This window comes from Vidua macroura, chromosome 6, assembly GCF_024509145.1.
Source record: "Vidua macroura isolate BioBank_ID:100142 chromosome 6, ASM2450914v1, whole genome shotgun sequence".
Taxonomy (NCBI): Eukaryota; Metazoa; Chordata; class Aves; order Passeriformes; family Viduidae; genus Vidua; species Vidua macroura.
This window is the reverse complement of record NC_071576.1, coordinates 31,060,308-31,079,781: the sequence shown is the minus strand read 5'-3', so window position 1 is coordinate 31,079,781 and position 19,474 is coordinate 31,060,308. Positions and strand designations below refer to the sequence as shown.

Sequence of the window (19,474 nt, the reverse complement as noted above, 5' to 3'; positions counted from 1 at the left end):
AAAAACCTAATATTGCCTATTCTACATAAAAAGATGATAAAAAAACCAAACAAAAAACAGTTGACACAGCTGTTTCTTTAGGAAGCACAAAAAAAAATTGTCTAAGTGTTATTTAAGGGGAAAAAGAGGGAGCTAAAATGCCAGAACTCAAGTAAGCAAAGTGAAGTAATAGATGTTTCAAAAGTCAGTGACATTAAAAGATCGGGCAGAAAAATATGGTTTACATAAATTGTCTGCTGTCAAATAAATAATAGTAGTAGAGAGGAAAAAAAAAAAGGAGAGAAAAAAAAAGAAAAAGGACAGGGGGAAAAAAAAGGAGGAGAGGAAACAAAAAAATAAAATTAGTGATGCAGAAGAAGTAGGAAAGAGAAAGGAAACAGTATCTCCTTTTCCCAAATGAGAAGCAGACACATGAGGAAAAACTAGGTGCCCTTCATCAATGACAAGCATAATTACAATGCACATCATCATTTGACATGCAATTGTTATGCTATGGCTTTCTATAATACACAGATTTTTTTTTCCTGGATTAAAAGGGCAATATAAAATCTTGCAGCCAAATTTAAGTTAGGAAAAATTGGTTAGATTGGTTCTAATTAAAAAACCCAGAGTAAGATAGAATTTTTTGATTTTAAATTGTATATCAAAATCTATACCATAACAGGTGGAAAACTGGTAAGCATCATGAAGAAGTGGAAAGAATGGTTTTAAGAAGCATTTCCAATGAGTAAGCAGAGATAGCTGAAAATGCAGAGCAATTAGATTTCTTTTAATCTTTCCTTAAACTACTCTCTGCAGCCATGATCTCCAGAGGTCCTTTAACAGAGACTTGTGAGAGAACATAAAGCTACTGACAGTTCTACACTATCTCCTGCTAATAAATCCAAGGCAACTTGCATACCTACACTACAATTATTGTTCTAAGCACTTTAAAGTAATGTGATCTGGCACTGTTGCCAGAAGCACTCTCCATCCTTCTCTTGCCCTGATCATTTATTTCTACATGCACTTTCTCCACTGCTTCTGCAGCTTTGCAGTTATCAACACTGGGAAAGCTGATGTGAATCAAGAATAATCCAGAAGAAAAAGCAACTTCAATCCAGAACAATTATCCAACCTTGATCAGTAAATTACAGCCCAGTTGGAGCTTGCCTGCTTATCTACATTACATATGTATTTTGAGATTAGGACACAACTAACAGTATGAACACCCAGGATTTAAGTCACAAAGTTTGGCACATGTGACCTTTTTCTGCAGGATAAACATAAAGAGAAAATCTAATTATCAAGTTTTTTGGCTTCCTATGTGAGCAACTTTGAGGATCAAACATGTAAAAAAAAAAAAAGGAAAAAAAACATTCTTCCTCCCAAGAAACATATATTTTCTTTCTCTGAATTCTTACAGTGAGAGGTTTTGGCCCTCCTTGTGTTAGTTAAGCCCAGTTTACAGGCTAACATTGCAAACCATTTCCTTTATGTAATGATTGAATACACAAAAGGAAAGCACTCTTGATTCCAGAAGGTGCAAAGGGATTAACTCTGGTAGCACAGAAAATAGGTATTCTGAACATTAAAAAGTTCATCCCTTAATGTAGTGAGAGAAACAACAATTTTCAAGAAATACAATTGAAAATACATCACAAGAAGAGGATCAATTATAAGCACATATAACCTTGCATGTAGCTTTAAATCACTCTATCATTAATCCATGCAAAACCTAATATTTTCATTGCAGATATAAAAGATAAGTACTACCTTTCTACACATTAAAACATTGATACAGCATATATGGCCAAACCTTTATACTAATAAGTCAATAATTTTACAATAAATTAGCACTAAAGATAATAGTCATACTGTATGAATTTAGAAGTCTGAACGCAAGCTACTATAAGTCTCAGGAAGGGTTAGGAGTATTCAGTCTGGATCTTTTTACTGGAAAGGAATTATAGCAGCCTCTGTTTAGAAGAAGTTTAATATACAGCAAATAAATGTGATTTGCCTGAAGTGATTCATCACCTCATCTTCACTGATGCATAGTTACCAACACTCAAGGAAATATCACCCAGAAAAGGTTTTACAACAGAAAAGTAGCTTTTAAAAATAACCTAGAAAAATTCACTTGGCAACTGAACCTTTTCTGCCACAAAATATTTATTTACAATAAAGAAAAACAAAAACTGACGAAGTGACCATGCTGCTAACTAACTACTTGTTAAGGAGATACTTTAAATTGAGATTAGTCAATTTATTGGTAAAACACATTTCCCAACCACAGTACTACTGGCATCATGAACCACTGTTGCTTGTAAACATTTTTCCCCCCTCTTGCTCATGCTCCTGCATTATTATGCCAAGCACATAAGGGAGAGGAAATACAAATCTCCTCTTTACAAAAGAGGAAGAAAGGAAAAAAAAGAAAAAAAAGCCCCAAACATGAAAACTCTACAAGTTTTGCAGCTATTCATCCTTTAATAAGGATCATTATTTATAAAAAGTTATTCAGCATTTGCTGAGAATGCAAGGAAATAATTCAAAATCCATGGATTTGAAACTTTAACATTGGGTTCCAGTAAACTGGCACTCAAAAGAAAAGACTGCACTCATGTAAGCATTTTGACACAGACAGACGATGCATCTCCAGGAGACAAATGAAAGGGTGATGCTCCGTTGAACAGCTATGAGACAGGAGTACACTGTACTATGCATAGCACATAAATGCTACGTAAAGTTCTCATTTTTTGAATTCCTTATTAATTGCAAGATGTTATTCATAGGAGATGTCTGAGCAGCCAAAGATTCAGAGCTCTATCAGTGATTCAGCATCTGTAGGTCTGCAGCAAAAATTATTTGCTTTTATGGGATAATGGGAAAGCAGCTAAACCTCTGTGCCTAAATCCAGCCTGAATTCCTACCCCTTTCTTCTCCAGTCTTGGGGTACAATTCTCCTACCTCCTTTGTGTTAACTTAAATCAGTATACAACTGTAAAGAGAACTAGTTGTGCAACCAAAACAGAAAACCCATCCTCCCCAAAAGATTGTTCTGATGGATCAGTGCCCCAACTTACTTAAGTCAGGTGCCCCTTATGCCTATGGCCAAGTCTGTGAATGTCAACTATGCCTTTCACTGGCAGCTCAAAACTATATTTTATCATTAGTAATGCAGGTTTGCATAGGTTTTTAAAGACTTATCTAAAATATTCATTTTGAGGGACACAGGTATGTATAAAATAATTTTTTTATCCACAGGAAAGCCATAAAAGTTTCCCTATAGTCTACACAATTTTGAAAATTCTAAATAGACTAACTGCTTACTACTTTAACTCAGTAAAGAAGTAAGGATTTAAATCAGACTGAAACTGATAATCAATATCCTAGCCATTTGTCAAACAAAAATTCGTTTTTCTTCCTGCACACTCTGGGAACAAATAACATTACCCCTTTGCTTTAAGGGACCCAGAAACCAAGAAAAAAATTTCTGTTGCATTTGGCATATTTCAATCACTTTCAATCTATTTATACACATACTTCCTAGGTGTGAACCCTAGGAAAATCTCATTCAGTCAGGATACTGCTACAGCAGTGTTTTCTAGATAAAGCCAGTAGTGCATATATTCAGTTGAATGTAGAGTTTGAAAAAAATGGAAGTTCAAAACAAAAAAAATCAAGCCATTATTAACTTCACCCATCTAGAAGCTGAGAGCACCGCAGCCTTGTTTCAGATATGAAATAAACACTTCTATGATTTTAAATTGAAATGATCCCTTTAAGTCTATTTATGCATTTACTCTTCATACTCATATTCCAGCTTCCTCAGCAGCATACACACAGTTAAAATCCGACGCTTATTAGAATAGACTTCTGGTGGGAAGTGCTAAGAATTCACCCCACTGCCTACCAATCTATCCAGAAATCTGTTCTCACTCCTACTTCCTCCTGTCTGTTCCTTTCTGAAACAGCAGTAGGGGGGTTGGGAGTTTGCCTTTCCTCTACTGGATCACAGTTGTGTACATGAACTGTACCAGACCATATGGCAATCTCTCTCAATTCGCAAGAGGCAAAACAAGCTTCCTACCAAGCCAATATGAAGAGAAACCCTCCTGTAAGAGGGAGAGACTACAGATACCAGTGTCCACATGCCTATGTTCACAGAGACCAGTACTATATCTATGCCTAATGTAACAAGTAGGAAGTACAGAAAATGTTACTCAAGGACAAGAGCAGCCCTGTCCATACTCACAGAAGCATGCTCCAGCTTCTATCTAGCTGCCTACATGCACCTTCAAGTGGTCCGGAGAAAAAACAAGGACTCGGATGTACTGTTTACCACGCAGGAAGGCTTTGACATAAAGAAAATTACTGCACTGAAGAAAAAAACAGTGCCTGTTTGATAAGCAATGCATGCAGAGGATAAACTCATTGCTGGAGAGTGAGACTAGAGAGAAAGGTTAGAATCTGAAACCTCCATGGCTGCCTGGAAGCTGCCAGACAAAACCAGGCCAATCAGAAACATAGTGAAGATGGATTTTTCCTTTCATGAAGGGAAAGCATTAAAGTTTTATTGAATACCAAACTGCAAAAATCCAGTAGGACAACCACTCTAAGACACAGCACATGAGGAGATATTCCATTACTCTCAGTGAAGAGCTGATAGGATTCCCAAAAGGGCCCAGCCTTTACATCCATGAAACCTGTGTTTAACTCTGGTAAAAATAGAATTTTCTGATCAAATACACTGAAATAGGATCTTGCTCATGTTCTTTTCTGGGAAGCTACAAATTATTTTTACAGAGATTTTATTTTCAATCTAATAAATTAATAATTGCATTTTACAACAGCTTTTAGCCGAGCAACCAAGTTTTTGTGCAAAACAGTACAACATTTTGTCAACATTTTTACACTAGGTTTTACAGTATACAACATACATGAACATGCAACAAGTGACTAGACAGAAAATAGTTCCCTCAGCCAGAGCTATGTAATTTTTACTATTTAGTTTAATTCAACTAGAACACAGTCATCTAATTTTCCAATTTAACTTTTCTGCTCGCTGCTATGTTTTTAAATTCTTTACTACCACATAGACAGCTTACTGAGAACAACAAGAAGAGGCTTTACTTGAGGGAATAGGGAGCAAAACTGAAGTGGCAGAAGGTGTTGCCAATTACCTGCCCTAAATAAACATGAAAACCACCAGAGACAAAGAACTGTTAAATAGCTGGAGATACATCCAGGATCTGCCTATACTGAAACATTACTGCAATAAGGACCAAAACTAAACCACAGTTTTCCATTGCATCATTTCTTCATCAATACCCTACACAACGTGGAAATAGACATGGGTCACTCAGCATAGGAATTGCACAATAGTCTGCCTTTAACTCATAGGTGTTAATGCACCTGTAACCTGCAACCAATGATCTATGACATTTGATACACTAATACCAGAAGTGTTATTGCAAAAAAACATTCAGTCTTCATGGTTAGGTTAAATATGCATCCCTCTCAATTTAAGAGATTGTACATTTCCCTCTGTCCACATTACATTAAAAAAAAGTACATAAACAATTAAAGAAATAAGGGATTTTAACAAAATCCCTAAGCACCAAACTAAGAAGAAGCCTGACCACATATGTATTTCTCTCAGAGAGGGAGTAATCCTCTATTGAAACACTGCTCTAGATATGATGGAAGAGTCACACTTCCACAATACAAAAGAAAAATAATTTTCTTTTCATTGATAAGCAGCTAGGAAAAGATTGCACCTTTTTATTTTCTTGGTTGTGCTTTAGGTCATAATTTCACATTATGAAGATTAAACATCCAAAAATCTTAAGGGTTCAAATGTTAAAGTAAAAAAGTTGAAGGATTATAACTTTCCCTCACTTAAAATTAAAAATGAATATTGACTGGCAAGAGAATGTCAGAGATGCCACAAGCCTATCACATTTTCAACCTGTACAGACAGCTGTAAAAAATAAAAATCCAAATAACCCAAAAAAAAAAAAAAAAAAAAAAAAAAAAAAATCACAACCTCCTCCTCCCCACAATGCCATCTTTGATAGAAACTTAAAAATCTGTGTTTAACAGCAATGAGTTTAAATACTATATCTTAGAAGTCCTATAGGGTAATATAGATTTGAGAAATCTCATGGAACCTCTTTAGGAATGAGGTTCTCTAATTCACACTACAATAATTTGAGAAATTTGAGTTTCAGTTAGCATCAAATATCATTATTTCTTATAAGTTTTTCCCAGACAGATTATATGTCAAATAAAATTAACCCCAGAGATGTAACATGATCCTATAATAGTTTGACTAAATTACAAGTTTTAAAGTAGACAGCCATCAAAGTAAGGAGAACAGGCAATCATGAATTCAGGAAATGTACATTGCCCATAGTCAGCTAATGGCAACTTTAATAGGATGTGATGGATTTTTCTCCATCAGGAGAAAATACTGCCTGCATTTTTGCTTCAACAACCCACGCCAGCTGACTAATGGAGTTATATTTTTGTCTCGTATGAGGATGGTTACTTGCCCATCCTCTAGCAGTTGCAGAATGAAACATTAACAACAGCTGTGGGGTGAAGAGAAAAGCTGCTCTATTTGGTAGCCAAGATCCAAAGTACAGGCCTTTCCTCTCAAACAGTGGAGCTCATTTTCTGTCACAGGGTGACAAAAAGACACAGCATAGAATAAAGCCAGTTTTAGGGCCTGAAGTAGCTAACTGAAGGTATTTTTAAGGAGTAATACATCTTCATAGTAAAAAAAAGTAAAGGATTCACAGAAATTAAAAATAGGGTACTTGGATAGATAAGAGCTCTTGGGAGCTTAGAAGTTGTTGCTGAAAAGAAATACCAGTGGATCCAGACAGGTTTCTTTAAACAACTCTTATCAAATACTATTAAATATAAAACTCTTTAGCTCGACACACTAACAATCCTAATCATAGCAGGCCAATCCCAAACACTCCTGCCACACTACTGAATAATCAGCATATGTCTGCAACTAGAAACATCTTTTTATGCAAACACTTGGGCTTCAGTCCTGCAAAAATTTAAATATATCACTCTGAGTAGACCTACAGATCTCTGTGGAAGTCTGTAGAGTTTATCACACACATATAAGTTCACACATATTTATAAGTCTTGCAAGATAATTGCTTTTGGCAGAATATAAATAACATTGCTCTAATGTGTTTCAGCATCATGGTCTCCTGCTTTAAGAGCCAGACATTCTGGTGAAGCCTGTCATTCTTCATATAAAGAGTGGCAGCTGTATAGCCCACAGAGCCATTTAAACCTCTCTTTGCATTTTCTTTAAAGTTTTAGAATAGTGTTTGGGCATTCTTTTAAAGTATCAAGAAAGCTAACAAGTAAAGCCGATAAAAATTGCCTAAAAATGCTTTCTTACTAGTGCCATGGATACCACTGGTAGGACTGGAAGCAATTCTTAGACAAACTATCTATAGCTTCCAACACTGCCAAACAGAACATGAATTAGGCTGTGGAGTTTACTAGGTATTTTTCCAGAACTCAATGCACTGGGCAACAGGGCAGTAATTCAAAAGGAGAAGCAGTCTTAATAAAGGACTCTAATGTTCACTGTACTATATACTTCAATGAAAAACCTTAAAAATCTGCTACAGCGAGAGTTTTCAAATAGCAAGACAGGCATCTGAAATAATTTTAGAAATTTAATGCCAGCAGTTTGCCTAATTGATTTCTAGATGCATACCTAAAACTAGGCCCCAGATTTCTGTCCTTGTCAATATTTTTTTTTTTCTTTCAGCATTGTCATACTACCTCTATTGCCTTCCATTTCAACTTCTAACAAGGATAGTCAGGGGCAAAGAAAAGTAGCTACAGGTTCCATCAATGCCACTGAGAATTAAAAGAATGGTATATATCACCTACTGCAAGCCCCAGCTGGAACAGCAGACCTGTCTTGGCAGAAGGTCCAGCTCTAATTAGGGGAAAGGAATTACTATATTTTGCAGACATAGGTAGCCCTTACAGCAGCTTTACTTTTGCCCTTCCATGCTCCTGCCCTTATTTTCATTTCATACTTTCATCTCTCTAATACCATCTTCGAAAAAGATTTTACAGTTGAGGAAGTGTTGCATGCAACAAAACCAGACCTGGTATAATTTAACTCTAGTTCAACAACACAAAAAATGTAATTTAAAACACTCAGCAGCTCTCTCAAATCCATATGAATTCACATTTGCAGTCAGTATTGCCTTGGCCCAAATAACCAGTTAGAATTTCCTTGAATTCAATTGATTTCCATTAAGCATATTTTGTTTTGTGTACAAAAATGACACATCTACAGTTAAGTGAAACACAGGCAAATTTTGAAGTACCTAACCTGTAATCAATAAATTCTTTGTTTGTGCCTCAATTGTATCTAGTGTAAAGCAGCATCTTAAAAAAAAACCCAACCAACCAAAAACCACACAGAAAACCCAACAAAGCAAACAAACAAGAAACCCACCCGGTTTCCAAGCATTAATGAATGAACCTTGACTGAATTAAAGCAACAAAGGCAATCTCCCTCCTACTTCATGAGGTTCTTGCTCAAGGACAAAACCCAAGAGCACCAGCACCTCCCAATCCCTTTCTCTGCTAAAATACCACCTTAACATCAGAAAGAAGGCAGTTGACACTGACGTGACTATAAATTCAATGAATTTCTTAAAAAACTGAATTGCTAAGTTCTTCCCTAGAACATCATGCTTACCATTTTCCCTCAACACCTTATTGACATGGTTCTTGTGAGACAAATGGTTTCAAGAAAAGAAATATCCATGTAATACACACATACTGAAATACTTCATTTAGATAAGACTAATTCCAAGTTCTACCATCAACCATGAACAGCCAGTTATATCAAAAGATTAAAACTCCATAAGCTGGCATAGCAATTTCAGTTCTCTTAAACTGAAAAACACAACACTTCAATTAGGAACAGATAAACCACCCAAACCTAACTTTCTGCTAAGGTCAAATGAAGCCCTACCAAACAACCACATGGTAAAGTTTCCCACCAAAGAATCTGGAAAGAAATAAAATATTTCAGCTCAAACCTCCTGATGAGGAAACAGATGCATTTGGAATTTAACCAAGTTCCATAGCAAATAGAAAAGTCAGAGAAAGGATGTCAACAAAAATTTTTGCCAGATCCTCTATGGAAACTCTTATGTTTTTATGTAAAGCATGATAATCTTCAGGTAACAGCAGCATTAAGAAGTTAAAATAACAAAATAAAGTAGTAAATCATTATTCATTTGTGATGCTCTTGGAATACTGTCCAGATATGAATGGCATCTCTGAGCATCTTCAATGTCTATTGAGTTTCTCAGACATTTTCAAAGAGACATTTCCAATCTCTCAGAAAGGAGAAACTGTAGCTGACCCCTCTGTAGTCTTTCAACAGTTCTGAAACATCATCTGCCTTGTCACAACTTCCCCAAACCATTTCAAACCACAGATCTGTTTTACCATTAAAAAGCAAACAAGTGAGCATTTAAGTTCAGTAGATTTTAAATAAATCTACTCCCACTCTCTCTCATTAACTGATTTCAACTGTAAATTTGCTTTAGTTGCTTTGAGAGGACTATTAACTATATAGAGACAATGTTATTTTGTGTGTCAAAATGACAGCACCAGTACTCTTGTATTTAGTGAAACTGGATTTGTCAGTATTGATTAAACACAGTGCATTAATGGAATTCTCTTTTATTCCTATTTTAAATTGCTTGTGTACTTATACAATTGTAGTTTATTCTGAAATATTTCATAGGCTAACAGAAAGGGTCTGAAAAAAAACCCAAACCAAACCTTTAAACCTATCCTGAAGAGTTAAGTATTTCAAATAATGTAGGATATCAGAAACCTTTACAACAAACCCATTGATAGCACATATCAGATATATCATTACAAATCTTCATACTGCTTGGGAGAGGGGGCATTTACATACATCTCTTAAAAACACCTATAGATTTATGAAGATCTGCTTGTGAGTACCCTTTTCTGTGTATTTTTACAAAGGAGCAGCAACTTCAAGACCCTTCAGAGCCACAGATAAATAATTTTGTGCAATCTCAAGGAATATGATTAACACTGAATTCAACTTCACTCCTGTGGATCTTGGAACCTCACTTGGTAGCAGCCAAGACTGAGAAACTGCAGTGCAAGTCTAATATTGGAATGAATAAAGCACACACACATTTTCCTTTGTGAAGAAAATGGTACATAATGGAGCTTGAGAGACTGAAGGTTAATGAACCTAAGTTTATCATTAGGAAAAATCAAAACTTCAAAAAGAGATAGAAAGAAGGAATACATAAACCTCCCTACTAGCACTGCCAGATGCTACAGCAATTTCTCATCATACTGTCATGGAAATGAAAGGAATACAAATAGTAGCTGGCTATTTAAATTGTGAAAACTATTGATCTGAGCTTCTTGTGACCTACTGGAATATTGCATGAAGAAAAGGTTAGACCAAAGATTTTCCTACTTTTTGTCCAGCATTGTTATTGACAAAGGGCAAATCCAAAAGACAAACAAGAATACATCCTGACCAAATTATTTGCTGTGTTATAGTAAGAACTCATTGCAGAGGAAAGTAAGACCCTCCTTTGGAGAACACCATTTCCCAGTGTAAATAAAGCTAACAGAAATTATATCCTACTGAAAACGTGATACAACCAATTTTTTTTTTTTTTTTGGTTAATGATAAAAGATTGAACAGCATCTTTAATTTCAACTATTAAGACTGAATTCAACAGGAATCAAATGTACTGTTATATTCTTTAGACAAAATAAGGGAAGCCAAGCAGTAACAACACTGAAAAAAATCCTCTCACCAAATACACCCTAGATCACAGACATTAATGCTGTAACTGACAGTTATGTTTTCTACACTGTAAAATACATAGGTATACGTGAAGAAACAAAAAATGCAGAAAGCAAATAATTTCTCCTGTAGGATACTACAGTTTCTGTACTATCTGACTGTAATTGCCTCTAAAACAAACTGTGAAGCAATCTTAGAAAAGCTGACCAAAATAACTCTTGCCCTTGAGAAGTGTCACTTGATCCTTCCTCCTTCGCCATGTGAAATACAATTAGGATCTCTCTTGCAACTTCCCTACTGAAATGATATTTTACTGAAGTACATGGCAGAGATTTGGATCATCATGCTTTATTTGGGATGCTAAGTTGATCCAAGCTCATATTGAAAGGAGCATGAGGATCTTAAAACTAACTAGAAGCTCTTACTTCATCCACTGAGATTCAGTTGTGGAGCTCAAGCTCAAGCAGTATAGATTTGCCAAATGGTAGAAAAGCCAATCCTATATCTGCCAAGAGCCCTCAGGCCTAAAACACCAGCTGAAATAACAGACTTAGTAAAATTATTTCTAGTTACTCCTCAAGTCTAATCCATACATTTTGGTTTTGGTCTGAAAAGGAGCTACACATCTAACTGCAGTTCTACTTCAGAAAGATTTGTTTGCAAATATCAAAAAAGTTGAATTTTCTGTAGCAGAGAAGTGATTCAACATTGATTTTCAACATTTTTGTAATGTCGTCTTCGTTCACTGATGAAAAGAAGATGAACTTGTAGCCTCTGGGAAGCATTCTCTCCTTCTACAGCAAAAGAAACACATGTTTTTATTTGGGTTATGTTTTTATTGTTCCAAAGTGGTAAAAGACAAGCTTCTTGCTAGCATTGCTCAAGGGTAAAACCCTGGTATTAAGACCTGTAAGGATGCTCAATGGACCAGTGAAACATCTCCAAGAGACACTAAACAGTGGCTTACTTTCCAGACAAGCTTTTCAGGATAACCTGTATGAAAACACTAATAGAGAAATAGTCAGAAAAAAATGCTTCCTAAAACTACTATAAACAAGCCAAAATCTATGAGGATGGTGAGAAACCCACACACTTCAAAACCAATACATTCAAAACATGGAAAAGATAAATCACTTTCAGCAGTAACAAAACAATCAAATGAAAAACAAACAAAAAACCACAAAGAAACAAAATAAACAAAATAATTAATGCAAAAAACCTATACTTTTTAAAATGCACAGCAAAGAAGGAAAGAAGGGAGAACCTGAAAAAGCTCCTCTAATTAACCAACTAAGGTTTTCCCCTAGTTTTCCCCTAGTTAACCACAACTTACTCCAGAACAAGGAAAATAAAAGGCCTCCACAGGAAATTACACTATACTAATGTACAGCACTCTAAATTCATGTGTTCTGGAATAGCTTCCTTGAATAGACCTGTTCTTCATCCAGAATTCAACTAATAGATGAAAAAGAGCTCATGTTTTCTACCTTGCTTCAGGGGAATGAATGTGGACATGTTCTCCTTGTGCAGGATTTGCAGGCAGCCATAGCTGAGAAATGAAAGCTCGTGAATTCATGCATCATCAGCCCAGGTAGTTTGAAGAAAAGAAAAATGAGGTTTGTGTCAGTGACAAACACACATTTGCCCAAGCATCTCATTTACGCTATGCAGAACACTCTAAGTATATGATAGAAGATACTTAAAAGTATATGATAAGGGAAGACTACTTCACCTTCTGAAACCATTACCGAAATGTCATCTTCACCCCTCAGACAACCTGAAAACAGGGAAGCAGGTAATCCCATAACAAGATCCCCTCAGCCTGCCTGCAGCCAAGAGGCTGGGGTACAGGTATGGTCACAGATTCAGTTTTCCATGCCCCAGGCAGATGCTTAACTGATTTCTGCAAATCCTCCATTACCTAACACGGGTTGTTAACATGCACGATTCTTCTGCATCACCATAGTAACAAAGCACGTACATTTTAAGGTGCATATGGGGGCTCTTCTAGAGGATGTGTCAAGTTGAATACACCTAAGACAATATAAGATATTTTAAGCTAGCCTCGTTCAGTACAAATACAGAAAGCATGAAAGTACTGTGCTAGAGATTATCACAAGACTGTTCAAGCAGTGGTTACACATCCATTAAAAACTTTTTGGGAGCCTGAAAGAAGTAGAAGCTGAAGAAGATTCTGTCGAGACACTTATGGGTCTTAATGCATTTAAACAACTGTGTAATTAATAATGGCTTGATTTACACAAACTAACTTCTTTGGGAACCACAAAGCACAACACAGTAAAAGATTTTATGAACGCAGTTTACCTACAAGTTTCCCCACCCACCCCAACCCCCCAAAAGAGAAAAAAAGATCCAGATAGAAAACATACTTTTTTTTTTTTTTTCTCATTAAGAAATGACAAGCAACTGGTATTTTCATGTCAATGAGAGCAGCAAGTACCTTGCACTTACAGGCCCGAACTATAACACCATTCCTACAGGATACATGAGGGACACCACAGAAAACCCAGGCTTAATGGCATCCCTTACATTGGGTAGCTCCACAGCAAATAAGCCCATACATTGTTAACAGTCTCACTGGCACTCTGTGATTTGCCACATTGTGATGCATGTGTCTAGCATGCATGACTTCTCATATCAGATGCCATTACTGCCTTAGAAGAACCAAACCAAAATAAAGTTCAACATAGCAATTGTATTATTTGCTCAAATAAAATTCTCATAAAACTAGAGAGAGGTTCTGAACTGGTGGGGAAAAAACCCCCAACACTAAAACCCCAACTTTCAGATAATGATTAAGAAAATCACATTAGCGGAAAGAATGTAAGAAACAGCATGCTACAAGTCTGGATACAATTACAGCGATGCAATTACCAACATTTGAAATGCTCACATAGTTGAAATCTGCAGATTAAAAACTAAAATCAGACTCAAGAAACAAATCAAACAAAAAGTCCCTAACAAATCTGTTTTATTTTTCAATATTAGTATTTATAGAATTTTAACACTTACTAAGACACAGTCTTCAATTACACAGAACCACCTGTGCATGACCAGAAGACACAATCATCCTCTGGCACAGAAGTAAATGAGGCAAGGGGTTTAAAAAAAAGAAAATTGGCCATTTCCTAATATTGAAGGTTTGAGAGCAGAACCCAGGCAATCTGATTACAGCTATGTATCTGTCTGATTACCAAAATCATCAAAATTCATACATCCTGGCCACATGGATTTTATTTGCACAAAAAAATCTCAGTTCTCAAACCCAAAAATTCTCAAACATTTAATTTTACAATTTTGCATTCCCCTGGCACGCTCATTATGTACAATTGGTACCAGCAATTTCTTCTTAAAAATCTAAAATTAGAGACAGCAATGCCAGAAGTTTTTTGCATCATCAGTAGCACAGTCATACATCAGTAGCACAGATCAGTATCATTTGAATCACAAATGGAACTTGTAATGAGATAGTTAACTACCCCCTGAAGAGGGCACAAATATAGCTATCTAAAGTCTATCCTACTATAAAACTTCCAAATTACTGTTGGCCCTAAAGCAAGCAAAGACCAGTGATTATCAACAACAACTAGTGCTTACAAACATATAGCTTTGTTACATAAGGTCAGCTCCATACATAGATTAAAAAAACCCTCAGGATTTCCCATTTTAAATGTACTAATCTCATCTCGAAATCCTGAATTAGCTTCTTTACATCTTTTAAAAATGTATTCCTGTTCAAGGTTCAACATATATCAGCCTCAATCACAGGCCTCATATTAAGACATGCTGTACTGGGATCCAGAATAAGCATACCATGCACAGAAAGGAATACCCAGGGCTCATAATACTTTATCACATCTGAGAGGTTAGAAAGTTTCTAAGAAGCTACATAAAAATTCCTAAATCAGAGCAGGCACTGTACTCCCACCTTTCACTACCCTTACTTAATCCTTTCAAAAAAGGCTAAGGAGAGAGAAATCTCTTCTGCCCTCAAGGTTTATACCACTTTACCAAAACAGTTCTGCACAATTTCTGAAGGAATAAAAATGCCAGGCAGGAATCCTCACTGACAGCCACATCTTACCAGTTCTGGGGTTATTTAGAGAAGACACTCAGTCTCAGTAACAATTTTTAATAAACTTGGCACTAGACTTCAGTAATTACTTGTTTCATTAATGAAATTTTTGATGCTTCTTGTTGTTATATATGCTTGTTGACAACATTTGACTTTACTTAAAACTGAAATAAATCAGTTTCATTTTTGCTTTGACAAACTTCAGTATCTCAACTAACCAGCAGGAGTCAAAGAAAAAGAGTGATTGTTGAGAGCTGTCAGATCATCTTGGAGAAAGCTTATTCATTTATTACTATTTTCTGGAGTTTTTAAAAAAAACTCAAAAATACCCCAACCCTTCCGTAGACTTTAATGACACCTGGTCTTGCAAACCATTCCGGTCAAAAACTGGCTCACAAAACCATTCAAGCCAAGCATTTGGGACACAGAATTCCTTCTGGCATTCTGAATAGGTGAGTGTTAAAACTTGCTTTAGCAGAATTAGACTTCCTTACATAATTAAACCATTATGAATAGCAGTAGTCAAAACACAGGAATGAATACATCTGGGGAGGGAAAGAAGAAACAGATGCCATACCACCTAATTTTTAAGATGGTTTAGATGTTTCAATTATACACATTTGGTGATTTTTTGCATAGTGTACACATAAATGTTTCCTTCTGAATGGAAGTTTGGTACCACATAGCAGTGCAGAATGGAACACATTAACTGATGAAGTTTCTATGGCCTGTTTTCCCTGTTTGAATTATTTATTGTCATATGACATTGAGTTCTTACAGAGAAAAATGCTTGTGAGTAGTTTCCTCTAAGAGATAGATTAATTTACTGTCATTATATTGGGACAAAATTAATAATAGTAATAATAATAATAGTATCATCATCTGTTTTCCCCACCTTAATTGGAGCATTGGGAGTTAGGGCCTGTGTGTAGCAAGTGAATTGTTATTTAATCAGAACCACATTTATGAACAAATTCTAGCACTCAGAGCACTTAAATGCAAATTTTTTGTCCCTCAGCATATCTAAAGACTTGTAGGTTGCTTGGATCTTCTTCCTTTTCTTGTTCCTATGTAGGAGAGAAATTAAAATAAAGCAATGAATATAGACAAATTAATATCTATTTAAAAAAAAATTGATACCACAGATATCAGCATGAACATTATTGTAAAGATAAGCTTGAAAAGATTAGAAAACACATGCACTTAAAATGTCTGCTTACTTTATATAAGTGTAAGTGCTGTTCAATATCACAGCAGTCTTATAGATTGATTCCTATTACAACTTTCAGGAAGGAGAGGTGCTGTGCTTAAGCTAGTATGACATACCATAAAATTTTTTACCATATACAAAATGTTATCATTTTATGAATGAGAAAAACCACAGGAAATAGTGACAGCCAAAAGATTTTACTAGAGCATAGTCTTAAGAATTAACAAAAAAACCTCCAAACTTCACTTACAGAGTACAAAAAACCAAGCACAACAGAAGTATATATTGCTATTGTCTTAAGTCTAGAAATATATGGCAATACACAAGAGCATTCAGTCCTCTTCCTTTCACCAAGAAATAAGCATTGCTGAAGATAGGAGACACACCTAATGAAGTATTAGAAAGTATAAAAAAAGTTGCAAATGTGTTTATATCTTATTGAATTTTAATTTGGAAACTTTGTAGCACATTAGTTGCCCATAATTAAATAGATACAAAACAATGGAAAATGCTTTCAGAAAGAGGTATGAATATTTTCAAGGGAGAAGGGAGGAACAAACTTTATATTTTTAGGGAACATTAAATTTTTGTTTGCAATCAATTCCAGCCATTCAATAACTGTGCAAACTGCTAGTTTAAATTTACTTGCTGAAGTGTTGTTGCACACCAGAATGGAAAGGAAAAAAAGAGAGACATTTCCTTCTCAAAGCAGCCATAAAGAAACTGGGATCCTGAACAATAAGACAACTTCCAGACATCTTTCAAATTCTTTAGAGTAACGTGTGACATGTAACTGAGGAAGAAGAGTAAAAGGGAGAAAGCAAACATTTAACATTTGAACAACAGCATTTAAGACAACATACACTCTATGTCATATCATAGTCACTCGTTTGGAATCAGCGGAGTAAAAACCAAAAAACCAAAATTATTTCCTTTGTCTCCTTTTCAAACTTGTGTTAATATTCTGAAGAGTATTTTTTACTTCTGGTGTTCATCGTAATCCCACAAATACACACAATTTCTCCAGATATACACAAGAATGGCTAAATAACAAACAAAATTACCAGCATTTTCTCCCAAATGCACCAGGATTGCCCTCAGCTTTAATCCTGTGACTTCTGATCCTGTCAAGATATATTCTTTTCAAGAACCATCTTTTCTTTTAAAAATCACGCTGATGTCCGCACAGTTACTTTAACACATCAAGAGCATTACATTTTAAATTAACAAACAAGGGAAACACTCGGCATTCTTGAATTGAAATATTACTGCTGGCTCCACTTACAGTGAAACATCCAAAAGCATTTTTCTGCAATATCACAGTAATCAAGGACTGTTGCTAGGGTGAACCTTTCTTTGAAAGAAAAAGGTAAAAATACCCATCCCCCCCCTCCAACTGACTCTGAGATTATGTAACATGCAAATTCAGTTTCACCTTCAAAAGAGTCTCATACAACATAAAAGCTAAACAGACAGCAAGAATCAGTTCATAAAACTGGAAAAGCCTCCCAAGGACTCTATAAGCGACTTTCCCTCAAATGAAAGTATATTAGAATTGCAATGATTTAATATAATCAATTGGGTTAGAAAATCCTATCCTTTAAAAAAATATATAGTTCTATTTACAAATTCCTTTCATTAAGAGATTAAGAATTTCAGAGTCAATATAAACTGCAGAAAGAAATTTAGCCTGCTGGAAAGTGTTAAAATCCTCCCAGAACGAATAAACCCAAACTAACAGGCATTATTACTTTCTGTGGTACAATTTCACATTCATCTTTCAGTATCTGGGCTTGTAAGACAAATTTAATACAATTTTGAAGTACAAACAGTATTTTCATATATATTAAAGGAAGACATTAATAAATACCTTATTTAAAAATTTAGTTCACCTTTACTTTTTCAAATCAACACTTGAGGATGTTCATAGCATCATAACCTGAGGTTGTTAAGCACACAGCATTAGAATATACTGTGTTTAATTTACAATCTCTTTAATTAAATTATCTAGGAAAATGCATATAGTTATGTGGTAAAACAGTCAGCATGTGACAGTCTGAATCTGTAAGAAATACAATATGTAAAAACAACTCTGAATACGATTCAAGAGCAGTAGCATTCCCTGAAATAAAAAGCGGCCACCTGCAATACAGAGGAAAGTAAACAAGCCAGTAAAGCAGTGCTCCTACTTTTCTATTGCAGCAACTACGACTCCATCTTAAGCCTGTCATCATTCACCCCTACGGAATGAGGACTACACAGCACAACATCTATTCTGTTTTCCCTAACACTGAAATTCAGTCACATTTCTAGACAGCAATTAAAACCTGCCACCAAAACAGGAATTTGGTATAGTGCTCAATGACATGACTCCTTTAACATTATTATATTCAGTTTCATGAGTAGCAAATTGACCCGTGAGTTCAAAAGTTCTATTAATTCCCTCATTTAAAAACGGATTGGTTTTGGGAATATATTGTGTTGATGCTGACCACCCTGACTGCAAAACATCACTGAGGAAGAAAAGAATAAAATTAACTGAAGGTATAGAAATACTTTCATTTAACTAATACCTAACTGACAAATACAGTAACATCTTTACAAGAACAATGTAAAAATCACCAATGAAGACTCATCTGTAGCAATCAGAATTGTATAAGGCTGCCTTCCATATATTCATGATCGAGAAGAAACCTATGATAGTAGTAGTCCTTAATAGTAGCTTCTTAATTAATGTTTCCTACCACCACTGAGAATTTATTATTAACTGAGGTCAAACTCCAGACACCACAAATATTTATATCTGACTCTGTAAAATGAAGTTTTATAAACAAAGAATAATGCTCAATTACCAGAATATTCTGGTAGCTACAATGACACAAAATGCATTGCAAAGTACCCGTATTCACTCTTATATGCTGAAAGATCTGTTAATGAACTCAAGGCCATTGATGCCATCAATTCTACTGATAAAATTAAACATGGTGAACTTCTAATATATGAATTTCAATTTGTAGATCTGTCTTATTTTCACTAACAGTTTATCTAGCATTTCAATCATATTTCCCAGCCATTTGAAGTGACACACTTGTGCTATATGCAAAAGCAGCCAGAGAGAAATTATGACTCTTGCTGCACCAAAAATGCTGTCAAAAAAAGCAAAGCAACCAAGAAACATTTTTCTTATTTTATTTCTGATATTTAAATACACAAAGTAAAAAACAAAACAAAACAAAACCCATTTATTCTTTAAGAAAAAGCATCGTTTATAGTTCTTTGTAAGGGAATTTATATAAGAACA

The 19,474-nt window shown here is 35.3% G+C and overlaps 1 protein-coding gene across 2 annotated transcripts in view; it reads right to left on the bottom strand.

The window, feature by feature from the left end:
• SPRED1 (sprouty related EVH1 domain containing 1) overlaps positions 1-19,474 on the bottom strand; it is a 59,042-nt gene that overhangs the window by 35,765 nt on the left and 3,803 nt on the right. Inside the window, exon 1 of one of the 2 annotated variants that reach the window (XM_053979877.1) lies at positions 15,859-15,907. The exons of the other annotated variant lie outside the window; for it this stretch is intronic. Within the exon in view, the coding sequence (XP_053835852.1) occupies positions 15,859-15,872 (14 nt within the window). The 5' untranslated portion in view covers positions 15,873-15,907. Of the gene's footprint in view, positions 1-15,858; positions 15,908-19,474 lie in introns of those variants that run through there. 2 annotated transcript variants of the gene reach the window in all.